The sequence below is a fragment of the Heterodontus francisci genome, chromosome 42, assembly GCF_036365525.1.
Source record: "Heterodontus francisci isolate sHetFra1 chromosome 42, sHetFra1.hap1, whole genome shotgun sequence".
In the NCBI taxonomy this organism is placed as follows: domain Eukaryota; kingdom Metazoa; phylum Chordata; class Chondrichthyes; order Heterodontiformes; family Heterodontidae; genus Heterodontus; species Heterodontus francisci.
In genome coordinates, this window is record NC_090412.1 from 8,533,979 (window position 1) to 8,557,628 (window position 23,650).

At 42.6% G+C, this 23,650-nt stretch overlaps 2 protein-coding genes across 3 annotated transcripts in view; both read left to right on the forward strand.

Annotated features, from left to right (window-relative positions):
- The first annotated feature begins 665 nt into the window (after nt 1-665).
- On the forward strand, nt 666-3,813 carry chchd1 (coiled-coil-helix-coiled-coil-helix domain containing 1). Its single transcript, XM_068020308.1, has 3 exons — nt 666-825; nt 1,598-1,716; nt 2,761-3,813. Exons 1-3 carry the CDS (start codon nt 690-692, stop codon nt 2,872-2,874), a joined length of 369 nt encoding a protein of 122 aa, XP_067876409.1. The 5' UTR covers nt 666-689; the 3' UTR covers nt 2,875-3,813.
- A 6,605-nt stretch (nt 3,814-10,418) lies between these two features.
- si:ch211-51a6.2 (neurotrypsin) overlaps nt 10,419-23,650 on the forward strand; it is a 38,037-nt gene continuing 24,805 nt past the window's right edge. For both annotated transcript variants that reach the window (XM_068020505.1, XM_068020506.1), the window contains exons 1-6: nt 10,419-10,761; nt 11,074-11,113; nt 14,581-14,823; nt 18,236-18,374; nt 20,960-21,138; nt 22,241-22,388. In XM_068020505.1, the coding sequence (XP_067876606.1) occupies nt 10,705-10,761; nt 11,074-11,113; nt 14,581-14,823; nt 18,236-18,374; nt 20,960-21,138; nt 22,241-22,388 (806 nt within the window). In that variant the 5' untranslated portion in view covers nt 10,419-10,704. The remainder of the gene's footprint in view (nt 10,762-11,073; nt 11,114-14,580; nt 14,824-18,235; nt 18,375-20,959; nt 21,139-22,240; nt 22,389-23,650) is intronic.

Sequence of the window (23,650 nt, forward strand, 5' to 3'; positions counted from 1 at the left end):
GCTTCCTCCCACCCTACTTCCCTACTTTATCTCACCCTACCAGCATATCCTGCTATTCTTTTCTCCCTCATGTGTTTATCTAGATTCCCCATAAATGCATGTTTCTTCTATCACTTGTCTCCTACTCAGCTTCCTTATCCCATCCCGCTCCCTCTATTTTCTTATTCATCTCTCCTTGTTTCTTATTTCCCACTCTTCATTTCCATCCCTTACTCCATTTTTCCTTCATCTTTTTCATCTCCACTTTGCTCACTATTTCCCTACCATGACCATTGCTGCGTCAAAGAGATGTGTTGAACTGGAGGGCCTTCAAGGAGGAGAAAGAGGTAGAGTGCTTTAGGACATCCCAAAGCAATTTACAGGTAATGAAATACTACTTAAGTGTAGGCACTTTTGAATTAAATAATAAAGGGAAAAAATAAAGAATCAAAGCAACAGAATGTAAAACAAACTTTGCATTAAGAAGAGCTTTGAATGGGATGTTTAAGTGCACCCTCATTTGTCCTCACTAACCAGTAGAATATATAGTTGTGTATATCCATACAAAACAGCAGCAAGACATGTCCTGAACTGTTACAATTGGCTCTTTTCAACGGTGATATTTACGGCAGTAGGTCAGCGTCCAAAGGTGGCGTATTCCTTTACGGCAGCGTGTTGCGCAGGCGCAGTTGCAACCTGCTCTGTCGGTGATGGCGGTGTCTGGAGGTAATGTCCAGGCCCGGGTGGCCTGGCTGGTCAGCAGGCGACACGGGAGGCCGGTGCTGAAGCCCAACAAAGCCCTGGTGCTGGCCGATAAGGTGGCGAACCGAAAGAGCCGGCTGGGAGGTGAGTGTCACCCGGTAGTAACACAGGAAAAGGCCATTCAGCCCAGCAGCTCCATGCTAGCCCCCAAGCCTCTGGACAGCCTCTTATCTTATTGGCATTGTTTTCTATTCCTTTCTCCCTGAGGATCTAACCATGGCTCAGTGGGCAGCACTCTGGCCTCTGAGTCAGAAGGTTGACACTACTAATGTCGGTACTGAGGGAGGGCTGCACTGTCAGAGGTGCCATCTTTTGGATGAGAAATTAAATTGAGGTTCTATCTGCCCTCTCAGGTGCACATAAAAGATCCCACAGCCGCTATTTTGAAGAAGAGTGGCAAGCGGATGTCTCCCCGATGCCCTGGGGCCAATATTTATCCTCAATTGACATCAGTTTTTTGTTTAAAACAAAGAGCAGATTATCTGGCCATTTATTTCATTACTATTTGTGGGATTTTGCTGTGCATGATTTCCTACATTACAACAGTGACTGTACTTCAAAAGTATTTGCTTGGTTGTAAAGTGCTTTGGGGCACGCTGAGGTCTGAATAAATGCAAGTTCTTTTTCCTTTATCTCTGGCGGTCTTCCACTGCTCCTGTAATCAAACTTTTGAAATTTGAACTTGATGCTACCTTCTGATTTATCTTGTTTTATTTTCAGTTCTCAAGCTTAGACTGGCTTATGAGTGTCAGCCCATCATCTACATTTCATCATTTAAAATAGGCAGAATCTCTTCTATTTATGTATCAGCATTTATTCTAGCTATTATCCTTACCAATGTTTTAATAATTCACAGAGGCAACGTGTATCACAGAGATGTCGGTGATGATGGCTTGCTGGAAACAAAATGAGTTCAGTGAGAGAGCCTGTGCCAAAGAGATTCAGGCATTCTATGCATGCACAGCCAAAGCAGAGGTAAAATTAAAGTAAACATACTATGCTGGAACTGTAGTTAATGTTGGTATATTTAGTGCAAAAGAAAAAAAACTGGCCATATTGCCAATTTCACAAGAATACTTTTGGGAAAGGGAGTTCAAGAGAGGTTAAGAAAAAATTATTTGATCTAGATTTCCTTCTGACTCCAGGTCTCATTTTTATGGCGGGGTGGGATGAGTGGCTATATGAAACAAGAGTTAAATGTCATAGCCACTAGATGTGTGAGAGAGAGAAACTGAGGACCAGTGGTGAGAGGGGGAACACGTTTTGCATACCAAGCAGTTTTTTATGCCCTGTGTGTAACTTTGAAAAGTGTACCTGCCTCAGATGTGGGAATATGTTCAAGCCTTAGGCAGACTTGGGCTTTAGAGTGAGTAACAATAACTGAGGGTAACTCGTGGAAGAAACAGAATCCAATGAGATATCACAAAAAATGAATGCACTTAGCATGCAACAAAGCACATTGTGTGTTCTATCCAGTCAAGTCCACAAGTTATGTAAATATGGTATCTCACTGAGACCTGTATGGTAATGTTAATATATTTTATTTTTAAAAGAACTTTTTAAAGAGTTGGAGAATCTTGGATGTCATTGAGGAGGGGTATGGCAGTTACTGCACTGTAATTTTGCAGTTTGTCCAGCCTTGTGGCATTTGATTACATTTAATGGATTTGAATGCAACTCACATACACACTTCAGTTTATTTTTATGGAGATTTTGGGTAGTCTTCTCATGGATTTCATTTATACCCTTGCTGGGGTTTCTTCTCTTTGCTGGAATTTCAGTTTTTGAAGAACGCTGGCAGCAATGGGTTGTCCAGGGAACCTTGTGATTGTTGACTACACCGGTATTGGAATTGATGGCAGTATACTGCTCCTAAGGCCACACTCACTGTATCAAGTACATTCTGTAACATTCCTTTCACAGGCAAAAAATGGGGCTTTATCCCAGGCACTCTGTTATGCAGATCAAACCTTCCAATGTAGTTATCTTGATGCCTTAATGGGAATGTCTGTCTTGCAGGCTGAACGGAAAGCGAGAGCAAGTTTGGACAGTGTGGGACAAACAGGTACTTTGACTCCCAGACAAGCCATGAAGTTGCTCCAGCGATATCCTAACAAAACGCACCTGACATAAAATTCTGTTTCTGAAGCACGCAAAAGAACTATTTGGATTCAAAAGGCTGCTGTTAGCCCCTTTTGCCTGTTTGAGTGGCTTTTACCTGAAGGATATAACAGCTGTGGGAATTGCATGAATATATTGTTCATCAATAACAGTACAAATCTGACAGACCTAAGACCATGTCCTCAGCTGAAATACACAAATATTCAAGACAATGGGTCTCATTGGGTAACAAATAATGGTGATTTATTATATTTTGTGAAATACATGTTGAAATATTTCATAACTGACAGTTGTGTTGCATGCACATGAAGGATCTGTGCCTCTTTTGGGTTGTGTTGCATTTTAGTCTCACTCCTTGGGTCTACCACATCACATAGAATTCCCATCTGTGAAGATGATCTGCTCCCAGGTCTCTTATCTAGATGTGAGGAGGTGCACTACAGCAGTCTGGGCTGATGCTGCTTCCATCCCTGCTTTCCACTTTTTTGCCAATGGTGGTAATGTCTGAGATCACAGACCCCATTGTGGGATATTGCAACTCAAACCCATTTTGCACATTTCCATACAACGCTTTCTTCAATATGTCATCCAGCTGTGCTTCAGAACAATTTCATTCTATTAAAGTAAAAATCATTCACATGTAAAGTAAAAATCATTCACATGTCAAGTAAAAGCGAATCTTAACATTCGGGAAGATCTATCAGAAAAATCTACCAGTTTGTATACGAAAGAACAAGTTTTGAGAATTGCCTATTACATTTTCAATGGTTTGTAGATAATCATATATCATAAAGACAACAGTGAAGTTAACATTGAAATAATCCTCCTTGAATGTTGTTCAGTATTGTCACAGAGTTGTATAAAATCAAACCAAGCCCTTTGTAATCACAGGAGAAAGGATCTTGTGTTCCTGTGCTCCAATTAACTTGGTCCAATAAATAAGTTCCAATACTTACTGTACTTACAGCCTTTACTAATAGACCAGCAGTGATTTTGTAAGAGTGGGGAAGTGTCTTGTGGATGTTTTGCAATAACATGCATTGTGGGGCCAGTCTCTGCTCGCTGATGTATTAGAATGTTAATTAATTTTTGTCTTGTTGAACGATGGTAAATTGTTTAAAATATCATCGAGGAAGATTGTTGCATCAGCAACTTTTCCCTCCCCTTTAGTATTTGTGTGAGCCGATGTGTTCGGTGTATAATTCTGATTTTAAGTAGATGGTCCTGAAAGTGGAAGATGGTGGGTTGTTGGACCTGGTGTCAACTTTAACACTGACATAGTTCCTTGGGACCACGCTCGGTAAGAGTGAAAGGTCTTTCATCGAAGACCAAGTCCCAGTGCATATATAAAATTCATCCAAACAGTTCTCTGTTGTGCCTCTAAGTTGCTCAGAATACAATAGAAAGGTTTCATAGAATCATAGAAATTTATAGCACGGAAGGAGGCCATTCAACCCATCGTGTTGCACCGGCCGACAAGTCACCATCCAACCTAATCCCACTTTCCTGCTCTTTGTCCATAGCCTTGTAGGTTACAGCACTTCAAGTGCCTCTCTAAGTACGTATTAAATATTATAAGGGTTTCTGCCTCTACTACCCTTTCAGGGAGTGAGTACCAGATCCCCATCATCCGCTGGTGAAAAAATAGCCCCTTGAATCTCCTCTAAACTATCTACCTCTTACCCTAACTCTATGCCCCTGGTTATGGATCCCTAAAACAATAGGAATAGAGCTTTCCTCTCATAATTTCATACACTTCAGTTAGGTTTCCCCTCAGCCTCCTCTGTTTTAAAGAAAACAACTTTAGCCTATCCAATCTTTCCTCATAAATAAAATTCTACAGTCCAGGCAACATCCTTGTAAATCTCTTCTGTACCTTCTCTTGTGCAATCACATCTTTCCTCCTCTTCTTTCTTTGGCCTCCTTATCTCGAGAGACAATGGGTAAGCACCTGGAGGTGGTCAGTGGTTTGTGAAGCAGCGCCTGGAGTGGCTATAAAGGCCAATTCTAGAGTGACAGGCTCTTCCACAGGTGCTGCAGAAAAATTTGTTTGTCGGGGCTGTTACACAGTTGGCTCTCCCCTTGCGCTTCTGTCTTTTTCCTGCCAACTGCTAAGTCTCTTCGACTCGCCACACTTTAGCACCGCCTTTATGGCTGCCCGCCAGCTCTGGCAAACGCTGGCAACTGACTCCCACGACTTGTGATCAATGTCACAGGATTTCATGTCCCGTTTGCAGACGTCTTTAAAGCGGAGACATGGACGGCCGGTGGGTCTGATACCAGTGGCGAGCTCTCTGTACAATGTGTCACATGGCCAAGCCATCTCAAGTGCCGCTGACTCAGTAGTGTGTATAAGCTGGGGATGTTGGCCGCCTTGAGGACTTCTGTGTTGGAGATACGGTCCTGCCACCTGATGCCAAGTATTCTCCGGAGGCAGCGAAGGTGGAATGAATTGAGACGTCGCTCTTGGCTGACATATGTTTGCCAGGCCTCGCTGCCATAGAGCAAGGTACTGAGGACACGGGCTTGATACACTCTGACTTTTGTGTTCCGTAACATCTTTCCTATAGTGCAGTGAAAAGAACTGCACACAGTACTCCACCTGTGGTCTAACTAGTGTTTTATACATTTCCAGCATAACCTCCCAGCTCTTATATTCTATGCCTCGGCTAATAAAGGCAAGTATCCCATATGCCTCTTGACCACCTTATTTACTTGTCCAGCATCCTTTAGCAATCTGTGGATTCCAAGGTCCCACTGTTGCTCTACACTTCTCAATATCCTACCATTTATTGTATATTCCCTTGCCTTGTTAGCCTTCTCCAAATGCATTACCTCACACCTCTCCGCCTTGAACTCTATTTGCCACTGTTCTGTCCACCTGACCAGTCCATTGATATCTCCCTGCAGTCTACAGCTTTGTTCATCATCATCAACCACATGGCCAATTTTTGTATTATCTGCAAACTTCTTAAGCATATCCTTACATTCAAGTGCCAATCATTGATACAATGCACAAAAAAAGCAAGGGACCTAGTATTCAGCCCTGTGGAACTGCACTGGAAACAGTCTTCCAGTCACAAAAACATCCATCAATCATTAACCTTTGCTTCCTGCCTCTGAGCTAATTTTGGTTCCAACTTGCCACTTTGCCTTGGATCCCATAGGCTTTTACTTTCATGACCAGTCTGCTATGTGGGACTTATCAAAAACCTTGTTAAAATCCATATAGACTACATCAAATGCACTACCCTCATCGACCCTCCTTATTACCCCCTCAAAAAATTCACTTGCTGGTCAGGCCCGATCTTCCCTTAACAAATTCATGTTGACTTGCCTTTTATTAAAACACGTCTTTCTAGATGACGATTTATCCTGTCCCTCGGAATTTTTTCCAGTAATTTTCCCATTACTGAGGGTAGGCTGACTGGCTTTTAATTACTGGGTCTATCCCTTTCTCCCTTTTTAAACAGTGCTAGAATGTTAGCTATCCTCTGGTCCTCTGGCACCACACCTGTAGCCAGAGAGGATTGGAAAAAGATGGTCAGAGCCTACACTATTTTGTCTTTTGTTTCCCTTAACAGCCTGGGATACATTTCATTCAGGCCTGGGGATTTATCCACTTTCAAAGATGTTAAACTCCTTAATACTTCTCTCACTATGTTAATTTCATCTAATACTTCACACTCCTCCTCCCTCATTACAATCCCTGTATAGTTTCTCTCTCTTGTGAAAACAGACACCAAGTGTTCATTAAGAACCATACCCATGTCCTCTGCATCCACACACAGGTTACTGTTAAGAACCCTCATAGGCCCTACTCTTTAGTTAGCCTCTTGCTCTTTATGTATTTATAAAAAATCTTTGGGCTTTTCCTTGATCTTACTTGCCAATATTTTTTCATGCTTTCTTTCCTAATTTCCTTTTTAATTTCACCTCTACACATTTTATACTCCTCTAGGTTTTCTGCAGTATTGAACCCTCTCTGTCTGTCATATGCTTCTCCCTTTTTTTCCTTTATTCTCTCCTTTAAGCCCCTTGACATCCAGGGGCCTCTGGATTTGTTAGTCCCACCCTTTTTCTTTAAGGGAACGTATTTGCTCTGAACTCTCTCTATCTCTTCCTTGAATGCCTCCCACCTTTCCTTCTGCTCAAGACCAAGTTGTTGATTTACATCAGTACTTTCGCTCCCATTGAAGAGACAAGAAAGAACAGATAACCTATTGCTCTTTCCGAGCAAAATTCGAAAACATTATGCTAAAATTGGCACCCAGCAGACCTTCAAGTTCTGATACTCAACAATATAAACGGAAAATTCTGGAAATACTCAGTGGGTCAGGCAGCATCTATGGAGAGAGAAACAAAGTTAATGGACTGAATCTTCGGGCCCTGTGACTTTGGGAGCTGAGGCAGACAGGGCCCAAAAATTACGAGGCTGGCCAGCATGCTGGCTCCCCTACCCCATTCCTGATGTCGGCGAAATGTCTGGGCCTGGGAAGGCCACCACCCCCGTGAGGCGGGGCAGGAAATAAGGCTCGTTAAGAGCTTTGTTGAGCAGACGCAACGGGGGACAGAGCAACTACCTGGAGGCAAGCGCCTAGTGCGAGGCTGGGGTGCCAGTTGGCAAGACGACAGGCCCTCCCTGCTTGCCTGGATGGGGGTACAGCCAAAGGCCACCCTGTAAGAGGTTCTCCCCCTCCCACTCAGCACACACACCAGTTTCTGGCTGCGTTTTGTGTTTTTAATTGAAGTTCTTTAAAAAGTGGCTGAGAGGGCAGCTTCTTGTTGAGGCGTCCTCCTACTTACTACCTTGTACCGCAGCCGGCTGCTTTTCTGAAGCTGGAAGGTCTCTGATGGGCCTCCAACTTCAAGAGCCTGCTCACTGCCCTTAATTGGACAGGAAACCCGTCTCCATGCCAGTTTTTAATTGTTCTGGGTGAGGTTACCATAGATACCATCTAGATAAAGAGAAAATAATTGAAAGTTGCCAGCACAAATTTCAAAAGGAATGATCGCTTAATAAACCTCAGAATTCTTTGAGGAGGTAACAAGGTCATAAATAGTGGACATGCAGTGGATGCAGCAAACATGGACAAAGAAAGTTATAGGGTTGTAAGTTCATTCAGCATTTGATCTTTTAAAAGTTAAACATTTGCCAAACCTGAGCCCATTCTTCTAATTCATCAAGATCTGCTCACATTCATTGAACATCCTCTACAGTCCTAGTTATCACACATATCTTGGTATCATCTGCAAACTGGCAGAACATTCTCCCAACATATGCATCCAAATCATTAATGAAAATTGTAAGTAACAAAGGTCCTAACACCAATCCCCTGTATGACACCACTGGTAACCAGTCTCCAAGCAGATCCAAATCCATTAACAACACATTTCTGCCTACAGGAATTCAGACAATTTTCAATCCCATGCAGTTGATGATTTCTTAATTCCAGCAGATTCTCTTGTGAGGTACCTTATTAAAAGCTTTCTTAAAGTTGAGGTATATAATGTCTACTCTCATCTACTAACCTGGTCACTTCTTCAAAAAGTTCAATGAAATTCGTGCGACACAATCTTCTTTTCCAGAGGCAGTATTGGTTATTCCTGACAAGACCTTCTCTATCTCTGTAGGCATATGCGGCATCCCTAATGATTCCTTTGAGTGTTGTACCTGTTATTGAAGGCAAGTTCACGGGCTTATAGTTACCTGGTTCTGCCACAACCTTTTTTAAAAATTGAAATTATGTTAGAATCCTTTCAGTTTAGGGGAACAGTCCCCAAGTTCAGCAGTCAATGAAGGATATGAGCAAGGGGCTTGCATACCAACTGCTCCATTTTTTTAAGGACGTTAAGGGTGGATATCATCTGGTCTGGTAGCTTGATCTATTTGTAAGCAGGTAATTCACCAGTGTTTGCTGGTAAGCTTTATGGTTTTAAGCAGTTAAAACTCCAGCAGTCCTCCACATACATTTGAGGGTTCCCATCCTTAGTTCTTGCAAGCAATGATGATTTGGGGACTTGCATTAGTGCAGTATGTCCCCATAGGGAGAGACAGCACCACAAATCAAACTGACTCAAAGAAAGAGGTGTTATCAACCTATCATTGCACTATGCAATTCTCGGGATATGGGAGTCGCTGTCAAGTTCGGTAGATATTGCCCATCTCTAGTTGCTCTTGAGAAGGTGGTGATGGCTCTTCTAGAACACTGCAGTCTATGTTGAAGGAGCTCCTACAATGCTGTTATGTAGGGAGTTCCAGGATTTTGACCCATCGATAGTGATGAAATGGCGATATATGTCAGGACGGTACGTGACATGGAAGGTAACCAACTATTGCATTCTTAAAAGTCGATTAAAACATTTTAGAAATGCCTCATTTGTTTACTCAGTTTTCCAACTCATCGTTAATGGTTATGTGTGTCAGTGAGTAGCATTCTCACATGAGTTGGATGGCAATGGGTTTATATTTGATAGAGCAGGGATAAGTAGTTTGGAATATTTTGTATAAACAAAGCTATATGTGATGGGGAACTATTCAGGAGCACACAACTTTATTCCATCCAGTTTCCTGTGCATGGTGAATTTAGTAATTAAATTAGGGGATGTAATTAGCAACTATACACTGCGGAAATGAGTCAGGATGTTTGGTGAGAATCTATGTTATATATAGGAAGGAGGGGAGAAACAACATCTACTTGGATCCGGCTTTGCCCTGTTCAATTGGATGGATTTCCTGTCACCATCTGAACCCTTGGAGTACTCTTAATTTATTTAAATATAATTTTAAAAATTGGCCTGGTAGTTTGGGTTGGAGGCTCAATCCCAATTGTATGTTTTATTGTCATTGTGCCTAACACTGAACCCAACTCCCCCGATGTTACACTGACAAATTCTGAAGTGTAGACGGGAGAAAATATCACTCTGTTTCTACCCTACATCGACTTTCGCTCCTCTCTGCAGTCTCTTATTTTTTGTCTTGTGTTTACTAATGGTTGGAAAGGGAAGGCAGAGGGGTGACCTAACAAAAGTCTTAAAAATGTTGCCAAGTTTTGATACAGTAAACACAGAGAGAGCATGTTTTGCACTTTTGCAGAAGAGACCAACTGAAGGCCATCAATATAGGACAGTCACCAAGGAATCAAGTAGGGATTTCAGAAGAAACTACCCAAAGAGAATGTGGAACTGGTTGATGCTAGATAAGCATATGAAAGAGAAAGGAATAGAGGGGTATGCTGAAAGAGTTAGATGAGGAGGGGTGGGAGAAGGCTGTGCCAGCATGGACTGGTTGAGCTGAATGGCCTGGTTCTGTACTGTAAATTCTATGTAATCTTTGGGCTAGGAAAGTTTTCTGTTGTGAAGACGCAGCTCCCTTACATCCACTTAAACCCGACCCTGTGTTCAAAGGGCACTGTAATCATGATTGACACTTGGCTAGCATCCTAGAATGGGCTATGATTAAGGTGATGCAATGGCGGGGGTGGGGAATCTTTTGCCAATCCGGTTGTGCCGAAAGGGAGAAGCGAAATATGCCGATGGGCTGAGATTATCTGCAGTCTGATGTGTTTTTTTTGTGTGTGTGTGCACGGTCTAGTCCCACCCATTCACTGAGCTCCTACACACACACTCACTGCAGGTCTGGCTCTGCACTGTGATTTTCTGGAGACTCACTCTTCTGAACACTCTCGCCTGTTGACCCGGGACAGGACTGGACTGCCTTTCCTCCCATTCCTTTGGAAATCAGGGGAAAGCTGTTCTGGAAATTGCTTCATTCTGATTTCAGACAGATAGATCAGTGGGGTCGCAGCAGCTCCGGAATCCGGGCTAGGATGTAACTTCAGAATGGTATTGCCTCCTGCTATCTCCATAGTGCTATATTTCTATTCCGTGGGCGCAGAGGTAAGGTTGCAGCTTAATTAATTACTTTAAAAATTAGTCCACAAGCTTTCTTAAATTTAAAATGATAGAAACAGAGGAACAATTTGCAGTCAGTTTGCCCGCTCTCTGATTGATAACCGTTGCTATTTTGCTGCTCCAAAGTCCCCAGTTTTCTTCAGCCTGGTTTGAACCTGTGAATTGGACTTGATATTGCATGGTGAAATCTGGTTTTAAAACGGCACTGAGAGACATGCAGCAGCTCACCATTCTGCAGATAGGGCACATACATGTACTGGGTTAATTCATATTTTATGATGTTTTCTTTATTGCCAGTTCGCAGAGACCCATCAAGAAAAAGACAATCATCTATCAGGTAACATGTTTTAAGTCTGTTCTTGTTAAACGACATCTTTTATACATCTAGATAAAAAAAGACTTGCATTTATAAAGCTCTTTTCACAACTTCAGGAAGTCCCAAACCATTTTACAACCAATCAAGTGCTGCTGAAACATAGTCCTTGTTGTAATGCTGGAATAGCTTAATATATAATATAATAGGAAATATAAATACAATACAAATATTTTTAAAACATGCATTTGTTATCACAGCTTATCAGATCTCAAAGCACTGCACAATGTGAATCATTTGGGAATAGAGAAAAGTCACCTTGCATGTTTTACCCACGTGTAGATTTGTTTTCATTAAGTTGTTATAAAAAATAATTTATTATTGAAAACAATAGTTTTAGAAGTCAAAAAGAGTGAATGTTTAGTTTGGAAATTCAGGAAGACAGCCTTGAGAAGCTTTCTTGTCATTGCAGTAAAACTGGTTGGCATGATAAATAGTTTTTTTTGTGCAATTCAACATGTTCCTACATTACTTGGATCTTCTGAACAGCGAGGAGTGAAGCTGGGTTCACGCGAGGGCAGTTACTTGCTGGGAGCAATGTTTTCATTTCTTCTAATGGAAGAGCAAACAATTTAAATGATGAAATGGGTTCAAATAATATAATTCTGGGTGAGATTTCACAGATAGACAGAACAAGCTCAAGGGGCTGAATGGCCTATTCCTGTTTCTATGCTCCACGAATAGCCCCTTACTCACACAGACATAGATCACCCCATTCCCAACATCTGCTGCACAGGAGTTGGGGGGAATTTTCATTTCAAGAGATCATCACATTTGCTGGACCTTTTGAGTTTGTCAAAGGCTTTAAAAAGATTTTCATTTATATATCACCTTTCACAACTTCAGGATGTCCCAAAGTACTTAACAGCCAATGAAGTTTTTTTTAATTCTTTCATGGGATATGGGGATTGCTGGCAAGGCCAGCATTTGTTGCCCATCCCTAATTGCCCTTGAACTGAATGGCTTGCTAGGCCATTTCAGAGAGCAGTTTCAGAGAGAGTCAACCACATTGCTGTGGGTCTGGAGTCACATGTAGGCCAGACCAGGTAAGGACAGCAGATTTCCTTCCCTAAAGGCCATTAGTAAACCAGATGGGTTTTTATGACAATCGATGATAGATTTATGGTGCCATTACTGAGACTAGCTTTCAATTCCAGATTTTTAATTAACTGAAATGTAATGCAGGAAATGTGGCAACCAATTTGTGCACAGCAAGATCCCACAAACTGTGATGTGATGATGACCAGATAATCTTTTTTAGTGATGTTGATTGAGGGATGAATATTGGCCAGGTCTCAGGAATAACTGACCCGCTCTTCTTCGAAGTAGTGCTGTGGGATCCTTTACATTCTCTTGAGAGGTTTAATATCTCATCTGAAAGACAGCACCTCCAACACTGCAGTATTCCCTCAGTACTGCACACAGGTGTCAGTCTTTGCAGCGGGGCATAAACCAGCAATCTGTTAACGCAGAGCCAAGAGTGCTACCACTGAGCCACAGTGAACAATACTCACTACATGTTGTACGCTACAACAAAGAAGTCCAGCAGAAGCGAAAGGCGGTATTTGTAACTGCAAGACAGGTGCTTGATGTCTAGAAGAGGGAGCCAGGCTGTTTGTGTGTGTGCCAAAGTTCAAACCCACTCCTGTCCAGTAGGGATTGAGTTTCAGAAAAACACCGAGGGACAGGTGTTTCCCCAGTCTCAAATCTACCTTATTATCAAAGCAGAAGACTTTGACTTTGAACTGTACCTTTGTGAAATTAGGTGGTTTCTTTATGTTGTCTACGATGCTTAGCTTGGCAAGTCAGATATCTGAAGTGAGCTGAGTACTCAGTTGAGATCCCAGTCAGACCTGTACAGTAGTCAGAGGTTCAGTCTTCAACCAGAAGTGGCTGGATGTAGGAGTTCTCCTATTTTCTGAGTACTGAGGGAGTGCTGCTCTGCTGGAGTGCCGTCTTTTGGGTAAGATGCTAAACCGAGACTCCGTCTGCCCTCTCAGGTGGACATAAAAGATTCGGTAGCACTGTTTAAAGAAGAGCAGGGAAATCCTCCAGTATTCTGCCCAATGTTTCTCTCTCAGTGAACTTCACCAAAAATAGATTGCCTGGTCATTCATTCATTTGCTGAGTGTATTGCTTTGCTTTTCAAAATTTGGCTGTCGTAATTATCTACATAAAAACAGTGATTGCATTTCAAAAAGTAATCAATCAGTTCTAAATCACTTTGGGACAACCTGATGATAAAGCAATGTGAATAGAAATGTTTTCTTTTAAAATTATTTTATACCCATGTTTGATGTGGTTATGCATTGTCCTAATGGAGTAATTTAATCTAGTCTGCACTGAACATCTGTTTAGAAACAGTTCTCTTTATGGATCCAACATATTTCAACTTTGAAAGATGATGATCCATATTGCTCATAACTTTTAAAACCTGCGTGTCTTGTGAGATGTCAGTTTTTTTTATATACAGAAATTCTGGCCGGTATTTTTCTGAGTAGCACGTTGACCAAGGATGTAGATGGTCCAATATGCTGAACCAAGGCATGGTAAGAGCCAGGCTAATGTTTGCGGTTCCCTATATTTTGAGTTCTCAGTCCTTGCAAAACAGTGAGGGTTGTATAAGACTTTGTTTGCTGTAAGATAGACTGTTTGCTTTAAGTCCTGCCCCTGCCTTCAACTTATTGTGTCAGCTGTGGCTCAGTTGGTAGCACTCTTACCTCTGAATCTTAAGGTTCTAGGTTCAAGTCCCACTCCAGCCCTTTTAAGGGCAAAAGTCAAGGCTGACATCCATTGGTACTGTACTGACTGAGGGTGTTTTCTCTCAGAGGAGATGTTAAATTGAGGCCCCATCTACCTGCTCAGGTGGGGGAGTTATCCCTGGTGTCCTGGTCAATATTTATCCCTCAATCAACATCACAAAAACAAATTATCTGGTTATTATCACATTGCTGATTGTGGGAGCTTGCAGAGCATAAATTGGCTGCTTCATTTCCTACGTTACAACAGTGACTACGCTGCATAAAGTACTCCACTGGCTTTGAGATGTCCGGTGGTTGTGAAAGGCACTATATAAATGCAAGTCTTTCTTTCCTTCAAAAGGACTTTTTTAGCCGTAAAGGACTTTGAGATGATCTGAGGTTGTGGAAGGTGCTGTATAAATGCAAGTCTTTCCTTAATTAGCCGACACAGTGATGTCAATAGACATTTTGTACAATGAGAAAGCAGTGATGAGCAAGGTTTAGAAAATTCCCACAAGGAATTGAAAGGGATTGACCGAGAGTAGTACATTCTCAAACATCACTTAGTGGTTGAATCACGTGTGGCATTGACAGGTTCCTGGGAGCAAATTACTTGCCCATCCTCTTTAACAGTGTAAAACAAGTGAAGAACAAAGCCTAATTACTTAAAGCCTTCCTTTGCTTCTGCAGTTGTTAGCTGGTGCTTAGGGAGTTTCACAAAACTGGGTTACTACACTGGGTCGGTGACATTCACTGTGACTGGAGAAGAGTGTCTGAAGTGGACAGAATTCCCAGACTATGTCCAGCAGTATCCTAACAAGGGTCTCGGCGACCACAACTTCTGCCGCAATCCCGATGGCGAAACAATTCCATGGTGTTTCTACAGAAAGAAAACGGGGTCAATAAGCTGGGCAGAATGTGACTGCAATCATGGTAAACAGCTCAGTTTTCTTTACACTCATCATGACCATTGAAATGGGTGAAGGTATTCCTCAATTTCTGTTGGGCTGCAGAATGCTGATCCAGGCAAGAAGGAAAATAAAACTGAACGGATAGCTAAGCCTGTGGTTCGCAGTTCTCCACATAGGGATTTCCCAGTCCTGTCAGGCAAGGGAGGTGATAGAGGCCCATGCATTCTCCCTTGATGAAGGAATTAAAATCTATGGGCAAAATCTTTGAGTAAGACGTACTCACCTTCACTACCAGGGGGATGATGTGTAGCTTGGGAAGGATTAGAAGGAATGTAAAATTTAAGGGACAGTCAATCAACTTTGAGTGCCCTGGAAAAGGATCTGTTAGGATGCTTAGCAACTGATGTGAGAATTGGTTTTTAGCTTCTTAATGAAATGATGTGCTGCATGGATTACTGTCCATCAGCAGCATTCTTCACCTCACAGTAGAGGAAAAGTGGGCAAGACTAAAGCCCATTACAGGGGTGCATCCCCCTCATGAATCCAACCATAGTTGGTGGGCAATGTAGGCAAATTTGTGATCCAAATCCTCCTGCCTTTTCCACTGGGAATAATTGGGGATGGAGGGCAGGAGAGGTACAGGATGAAGTTTGACCAGTTGCAATGTCGAAATAGGTAAGTAAGATATCTAGATTATCAAAAAAGTAGCTGTTGTAGATATCTTTCAATGAAGGAGTGAAAGGGTTCAATGTGCCGATACACTGTAGAAACAAATTAATCTTTAGATAGAAAGGCTAGGAATATTTGGCAAAAGTATATAATATATATTAAAGTGTATGTTTTTGAATATTTCCCCACCTCTCCATTAATTTTCCCATCTTCAAGGCATTGAAACCTTGCTGTGTTTAGGTCCTTGGGAGCTGAACACTCTCTGCTGGCTTGCTTTCATGGCCTTTCTTCGTGTGGGGCCCTAGACAGTGCATATCCTGCAGGGGATTTAAAAAACATTTTTTTTTAATTCATTCACGGGATGTGGGCGTCGCTGGCCAGGCCAGCATTTATTACCCATCCCTAATTGCCCTTGAGAAGGAGGTGGTGAGCTGCCTTCTTGAATCGCTGCAGTCCATGTGGGGTAGGTACACCCACAGTGCTGTTAGGAAGGGAGTTCCAGGATTTTGACCCAGTGACAGTGAAGGAACGGCGATATAGTTCCAAGTCAGGTTGGTGTGTGACTTGGAGGGGAACTTGCAGGTGGTGGTGTTCCCATGTATTAGCTGCCCTTGTCCTTCTAGTTGGTAGAGGTCGCGGGTTTGGAAGGTGCTGTCTAAGGAGCCTTGGTGCATTGCTGCAGTGCATCTTTAGATTAGATTAGATTAGATTAGAGATACAGCACTGAAACAGGCCCTTCGGCCCACCGAGTCTGTGCCGAACATCAACCACCCCTTTATACTAATCCTACACTAATCCCATATTCCTACCAAACATCCCCACCTGTCCCTATATTTCCCTACCACCTACCTATACTAGTGACAATTTATAATGGCCAATTTTACCTTTCAACCTGCAAGTCTTTTGGCTTGTGGGAGGAAACCGGAGCACCCGGAGAAAACCCACGCAGACACAGGGAGAACTTGCAACCTCCACACAGGCAGTACCCGGAATCGAACCTGGGTCCCTGGAGCTGTGAGGCTGCAGTGCTAACCGCTGCATCTTGTAGATGGTACACACTGCTGCCACTGTGCGTCGGTGGTGGAGGGAGTGAATGTTTGTAGATGGGGTGCCAATCAAGCGGGCTGCTTTGACCTGGATGGTGTCGAGCTTCTTGAGTGTTATTGGAGCTGCACCCATCCAGGCAAGTGGAGAGTATTCCATCACACTCCTGACTTGTGCCTTGTAGATGGTGGACAGGCTTTGGGGAGTCAGGAGGTGAGTTACTCGCCGCAGGATTCCTAGCCTCTGACCTGCTCTTGTAGCCACGGTATTTATATGGCTACTCCAGTTCAGTTTTCAGTCAATGGTAGCCCCTAGGATGTTGATAGTGGGGGATTCAGCGATGGTAATGCAGTTGAATGTCAAGGGGAGATGGTTAGATTCTCTCTTGTTGGAGATGGTCATTGCCTGGCACTTGTGTGGTGCGAATGTTACTTGCCACTTATCAGCCCAAGCCTGGATATTGTCCAGGTCTTGCTGCATTTCTACACGAACTGCTTCAGTATCTGAGGAGTCGCGAATGATGCTGAACATTGTGCAATCATCAACGAACATCCCAACTTCTGACCTTATGATTGAAGGAAGGTCATTGATGAAGCAGCTGAAGATGGTTGGGCCTAGGACACTACCCTGAGGTACTCCTGCAGTGATGTCCTGGAGCTCAGATGATTGACCTCCAACAACCACAACCATCTTCCTTTGCGCTAGGTATGACTCCAGCCAGCGGAGGGTTTTCCCCCTGATACCCATTGACCTCAGTTTTGCTAGGGCTCCTTGATGCCATACTCGGTCAAATGCTGCTTTGATGTCAAGGGCAATCACTCTCACCTCACCTCTTGAGATCAGCTCTTTTGTCCAAGTTTGAACCAAGGCCAATCGAGTGGGGACCCTTACCCCATTCACCCCTACCTAGTCAAGGTACAGCAATCGTAGCCCCTCTAGTTGCTAATCTGCTGAGACCAGCTGACCCAGTGCAGAACAGATTTCAAACCAGGCACCTTCCTAGACTGTATGGCACATCTACTCACTTTCTTCATGAGGTGAGCTGTTGGTGATTCCCAGATCACTTGCCTCAAATAATCCTCCCTCAACCTAAGCAGATTTAATGAATATCAACAAATCTTTCAAGAAAGCAGTTGGAAACCAGCAGCAAGATTGTGAAGCAATAAAATTTTCAAGTTGAACTTGATCTTCCTGGTCAGCTGGGCTGAATAATGAGGTAGCCCACGCGAGCCTGTGTTACTGATCCATGCATATTCTTAAAGTAATGAATTTATTATCAGGCTTAGCTGTCTAATTACTTCGACTAACTGCCCATCAGCCTAAATTTCAGAAACAGCGCTGTGTTGGCTGCAGTTATGTTGTGGCAGCAGCAATGCATGAGTGGTAGGAAGTCAACTCTAAGAAGTGGAGGTGCGTTGGTGCTGGTAGAGTTACAGAGCACTCTTTAGGATGGCCTGAGGAAAATTGGTCCTGAAGTGCAGGATTAAGGGGATGCCAGTTGGATAAGTAATGCGACGACAAAATCAGCATGTTCTAAATCAATTAGTGTTGGGTTACGATGCCTGAGGAGAATTTCAGCATGGCTTGAGTCTTTCCAACACTTGTAATAACTCGTCTGAAGTATTTATGATCTACATAATAAGTGGCAATTTATTTTGATTAAGGAATTGTTACTTTTCAAAGGACAATAAGTCTTTTCTTAGTTTTCTTGGATTTTTAAGGTGCCATTCGACTGAGTGGAGGAGCCAGCCAACATGAGGGAAGGGTGGAGTTACTTTACAATGGACAATGGGGCACTGTCTGTGACAAGAATTGGGATGATAGAGATGCCAGTGTGGTCTGCCGTCAGCTGAGATTGAGGTATAAATATTGGAACAATACATTCAGCAATTATTCTGAACACAGTAATTACAGTTGTTGCCAAGGTTATATTAAACCTCCGAATCAATGTATAGATCTTGGCATCATACTGTTCAATGTTTAATCACTTTATACCCCGTGTTTTTATTCTACCGCAGTAGGAATTGCTTGCATCAGTTTTGAACCATTTTGTTTCTGGTCAGTTGTTGTGTTGCCGGATTCGTCCCATTGTCTCTTTCACTGTTTTTAAATGACAAAGCTTTTTGAGGTTGGGGAGCAAAGTGGCACAGCCAATTGGGCCGGTACTGCATTAGCCAGAGTGACAGGGTGCAGGTACACCCCTGCCTTGTCCAAGTAGTGCGCTATCAACATCAGCCATACTCCAGCTGAAAGCCGAATAGGGAGAGTGACTTCAGCGCACTTTGAAGTACCTGTTCATGGCCATTGCTCAGCCAGAGTAGAAGAGGACTGGGAGCAGGTGACCTGCCAGTCTTTTGGGCCAGAGATGTGACGTAACATGAGCAGAGCACAGCGGGGAAGAAATACTAACACTTTTAACATCAAAACCAAACTTCCTTTCATTCGAAAGCCAGAGGGGAGATGAGGAGAATTTATTTAACGCAATGGGTTGTCACTACCTAGACTGCACTACTTGAAAGTGTGGAAGCATATTAAATAGTGGCTTTCAAAAGGGAATTAAATATATACATGAAAAGTAAAACTTGGCAGGGCTACAAGGAAAGAGCATGGGGGTGAGACAAATTGGATTGCCCCAAAGAGCCAGCACAGACACAATGGGCTGAATGGCTTCCTTCTATGCTGTAAAGGTCTGTGATTCACTAATTCTAATGTCATTTATTACATATTGTTCTCTCTGTGTTATCAGCCATTTCCTGGTCTGAAGATAGCCAACCAGACTTAACCCACGATTCATTCTTCCTATTGAGGGCTTCTTATTTCAGTGAAAATTGGCACCTTGAAATGTATACAATCACAAACGTGTGCCCAACCACACTATTATAGCAGATTTGACTATTTCTCCTTTCGCAGACTTCTAAAAAGCCCAGGGAAAAATACAAAGGCTGAAATTAAGCTTGACCTTTTGTGAGTGAAGCTCATCTTGACAACAGAACAGGTGAAAATGCATCAACTGCCACAGCAGAGTAAAACCAGCTGCTGACTCGCTATTGCCCAAGATGAACATCATCCCTGCTGTTTTTACAATTAATATTTCCAATATTTCCTTTCTAAGCTCTCTTTGAGGTGGGAAGGCGAACCGTGTGGGATATTGAAGTCTGCAGTTACACTCAGTACTGCCCCTACCTCCAGTGTATCTCTGGAAGGCAGGACTGGCCCCATCTCTGATTTCTCCTTTAGTTCAGGCAGAGCATTTTATGCCACATGCTCGCGTCTGGAGGACTCCACAGCAAATCTACTGATTGCGAGCAGTACAAGTATGAGCCCCTCAAAGCATATTTGTTCTATTGGTTCCAGTCTATATTTACAAACCTTACCTGGAACGTGCAGTGAACAATAAAGCAAATGTTGGAGTCAGCCATCTAAAGGATTGAATTTCACATTTTATATATTTTATACTAAAATCAAGATCTTTTCTCGTAGTAATGATTAGAAAATAATTAGATAACTCGACCAAGTAATATCATTGCAAATGTAGGTCTCAGTGGGTAACACTCTTGCCTCTGAGTCAGAAGGTTGTGGGGTCAAGTCCCACTCCAGAGACTTGAGCACTAAAATTAAGGCTAGTAGTACATTATTGTTACGTTTATGTTATAGGAGACTGCAAATGGTAATTGTTGTTCAGTCAATTGTTAATTTTAAATCTGAGATTGATAGATTTTTGGTCATAACATGTGTTAAGGGATGTGGGGCAAAGGCAGGTATGTGCAGTTATATTGCAGTTCATCCATGATCTCATTGAGTGGCAGAACAGGTTCGAGGGGCTAAGTGGGCAGTTCCTTCTCCTATGTTCCTGTGTGCACTGGGATAGAAGAACTGGGCTATTGTTTTGGGAGATATCTATTGCTCTTTGTGTTGGCAGAGTGAAGTCAACATACTGTAGGCAAAGTGAATACAATGCTGAACAGGGGGTTATATTATTTATCTCAGGTCATTTTAGCAGCCCTATGATTACCTCCAGGATTTAAATAATCTGAGGAAGTGTTATCCAATGAATCAAGAAACAGTTTATTTATTTATCAAATCTATAAAAGAAGCTTAATTTCCTTTGCACGTTATTTTCATTGATTAATGTCTTTGTGTTAAATTTCCACACTATTTTCTTGCAGTCATTAATCTGCTTATTTTTAGAAAGTTAATGAGTGCATCAAAATAACACAAATTTGTTAACTAGCACACTAAAAACAATGCACAGAGGAAGTAAATTTCCAAAACATGTAGTGCAAACAATTCTACTCATTAAATAACCAGTTGTCACTTCCTTTCCTTACCCCTCCTTCTCCTTCCCACTCTTTCTTCTCCTCCCTTTCCCTCCTTTCCCACTGCGACCGCCTAACCCGTCCTTTCCTCCTGATCCTCCCTTTCTCCTCTGTCACTTCCGTTCACAGTGAAATAGGTTTTGGCAAGAAGAATTCATTCTTCGGCGCGGGATCAGGACCCATACATGTGGAGGTGGTTCACTGTCGTGGTGACGAAGCAGCCTTGCTGCGATGTAGAAACAGCACATTAGCAAGTGGAGTTTGCAGGCACACCAATGATGCAGGAGTTGTGTGTGGACTTCCAGAAGGTAAAAGTCAGAAGTAAACTTCTCATCAAATTTACCTGAAATTAATGGATTTGCAAACAAAAACAGTTGATACTTATTATTTCTGTATAATATAATACATTAGACAAAGAACTGGATAGCAGCTTTATTGTAACTGGGTTCCCTTGCCATCCTAACGCTCACCAGGTCCCGTTCACCCATTGCTCCTGTTTTGCTGACCTTCATTAGCTCCCAGTCTGGCAACGACTCAGTTTTCAAATTCTCATCCTTGTTTTCAAATCCCTCCATAACCTCACTCATCCATAACCTCTGCCGGCCTACAACACTCTGAGGTCTCTGCACTCTTCCAATTCCGGCCTCAGACTTGTACATCCCCTGGTTTTTATCACTCCACTGTTGGTGGCTGTTCCTTCAGCTGCCTAGACCCTAGATTCTGGAATTCCCATGCTAAACCTTTCCATCCACTCTCTCCTTCAAGGCACTTCTTAAAGCCTACCTTGTTGACCAAGCTTTTGGTCACCTAACCTAATATTGCCTTCTGTGGCTCAAATTTTGCCTGAAAATCACACCTGTGAAACACCTTGGGACATTTTACTATGTTAAAGATGCTATATAAATGCAAGTTGTTATTGTTGGTCATTCTCAGGTGAATAACTTGTTCTTAAAGACATGTATCATGATAAGGTGCCAAATAAGTGCAAATTTTTCTTTATAAGAGCAAATAGAAATGGCTCTTACAGCACAGGCAGCAGATAAGTTATTTTACATTTTCTTCCACACGACATGCGCATTGTCCCAGAATCTAGCATGGTGTTCTATGACCTAGAAAGAAACTGAGAGTAGATAAAAATGGGCCTATTTATCTATTCCTCAGTGTGGACAATGCTTAGGCTCTGCCACCTCCCAGTTGAGGCACACCTAAGATAAGAGACTCATCGCATGGAGAATTCAGCATGCAAAACCCACCTCTCTGTGCCATAGAATCTCCAGTCTGGCCAGGCACTGTAGTGCCCTAAAGTTATCATCATTGCATTTTACTGCGAGTATCAAAATTGTCATTGAGGATTATGTTGATATTAAAATGTCACTTTACAGGTCCTTGTCTTGCTTTTCTCAAGTGCAGGTTCAGTAATGCCCATTCGTCTGGTTGGAGGGCAGGAGGACTACGAAGGTCGAGTTGAAGTTTTTCATGGTGGAAAGTGGGGGACAGTGTGTGATGACCAGTGGGATGATCTGGACGCAGAGGTTGTCTGTAGACAGTTGGGCTTAAGGTATGAAAACAATGTAAAGGGAAGTTTTTTTGCCTGTTCAAACGTTCAAATTATCAAACATTGAATAATGCCAACACAGAGTCTTAAGGGATAATATTGAAGGACGGTTGTCAAGTTATTGACTAAACTAACTCCTTTAAAAGTAGAAATTCAATCATATGTGTTACATTGGAGTTTGCATTGCAGTTGGAGGGGGTTTTCTACGATTTATTCCTTTACCTCTACCATGTAACATGTCCTGTTCCACATCCCCTGGAATTAAACACCATTCTTGGAAAAATGCTGTCATGTAATACTTCATGTCCAGTGATCAGATCCTCTGTCCCATATTAATTAACTGACAAGATTATTTAAAATTGATTTTAAAACACAGTAGAGATAACAGGAAACCAAAAAAAACTGCACATGCTGGAGGAAAAAAACAGCCGATCAGTCAGCATCTGAAAAGTGTAAAATGTCCCGAGCAAAGAGCCTTTGTCAGAATGAGCAAAGTCCAAGCTTTCCACTCTGGCCAAGGGACCACATATGAAATATGAACCCACTTTTCTCTATGCAGGTGCTGATGGGCCCACTGTGTATTTCCAACATTTTATTTTAATACTTAAAAAAAATTTGTTGCAGCTTTTTGCAATAGGGTTAATATTCTGACAGGCTGAACTGTGTAAGTAGCTCTGGAGCTTGCTAAGAGTAAAAATTGACCCAATGTAGGCCTGTTAGGAGGCAAGCTGTGTATAGACCGTAGAGAATCTCAATAATTGAAATAATTAGAAACTTTTGCAATTCATCCTCTCATAATAACTGTGTATCTTATTGAATGATCTTATTGAATGGCGGAGCAGGCTCGAGGGGCCGGACAGCCTACTCCTGCTCCTAGTTCTTATGATCTCCCTGCCGCTCGGCGACAGCAGCGCCATTTAAATATGTTAATCAATGGATATCAAAGAATTAATGACTTACCTGGTCCCGCCGGCTGCCCGACTCCGATATTGCTATCGGTGGCCAGCACTCCCACACTGTCCGATCTCCGACCAGTGATGTAAGGCGGAACACTGGTGGGGAGGGGGGAGCAGGTACGTTCCTCAGTGCAGGAGGGGGAGAGCGGGGTCAAACTATTTTCATTGGTCTGGGGGATTGTAGGAAGGGGTAAAGATTAAAGTTTGTGAACTTTGTGGGGTGGGGGGGGGAAGGGGAAGGTCAGGTGCACAAGGTAAGTAATTTGGGGGGTGAAGGCAGCTAATGAATTGTTTAGTCATTGGGGAGGG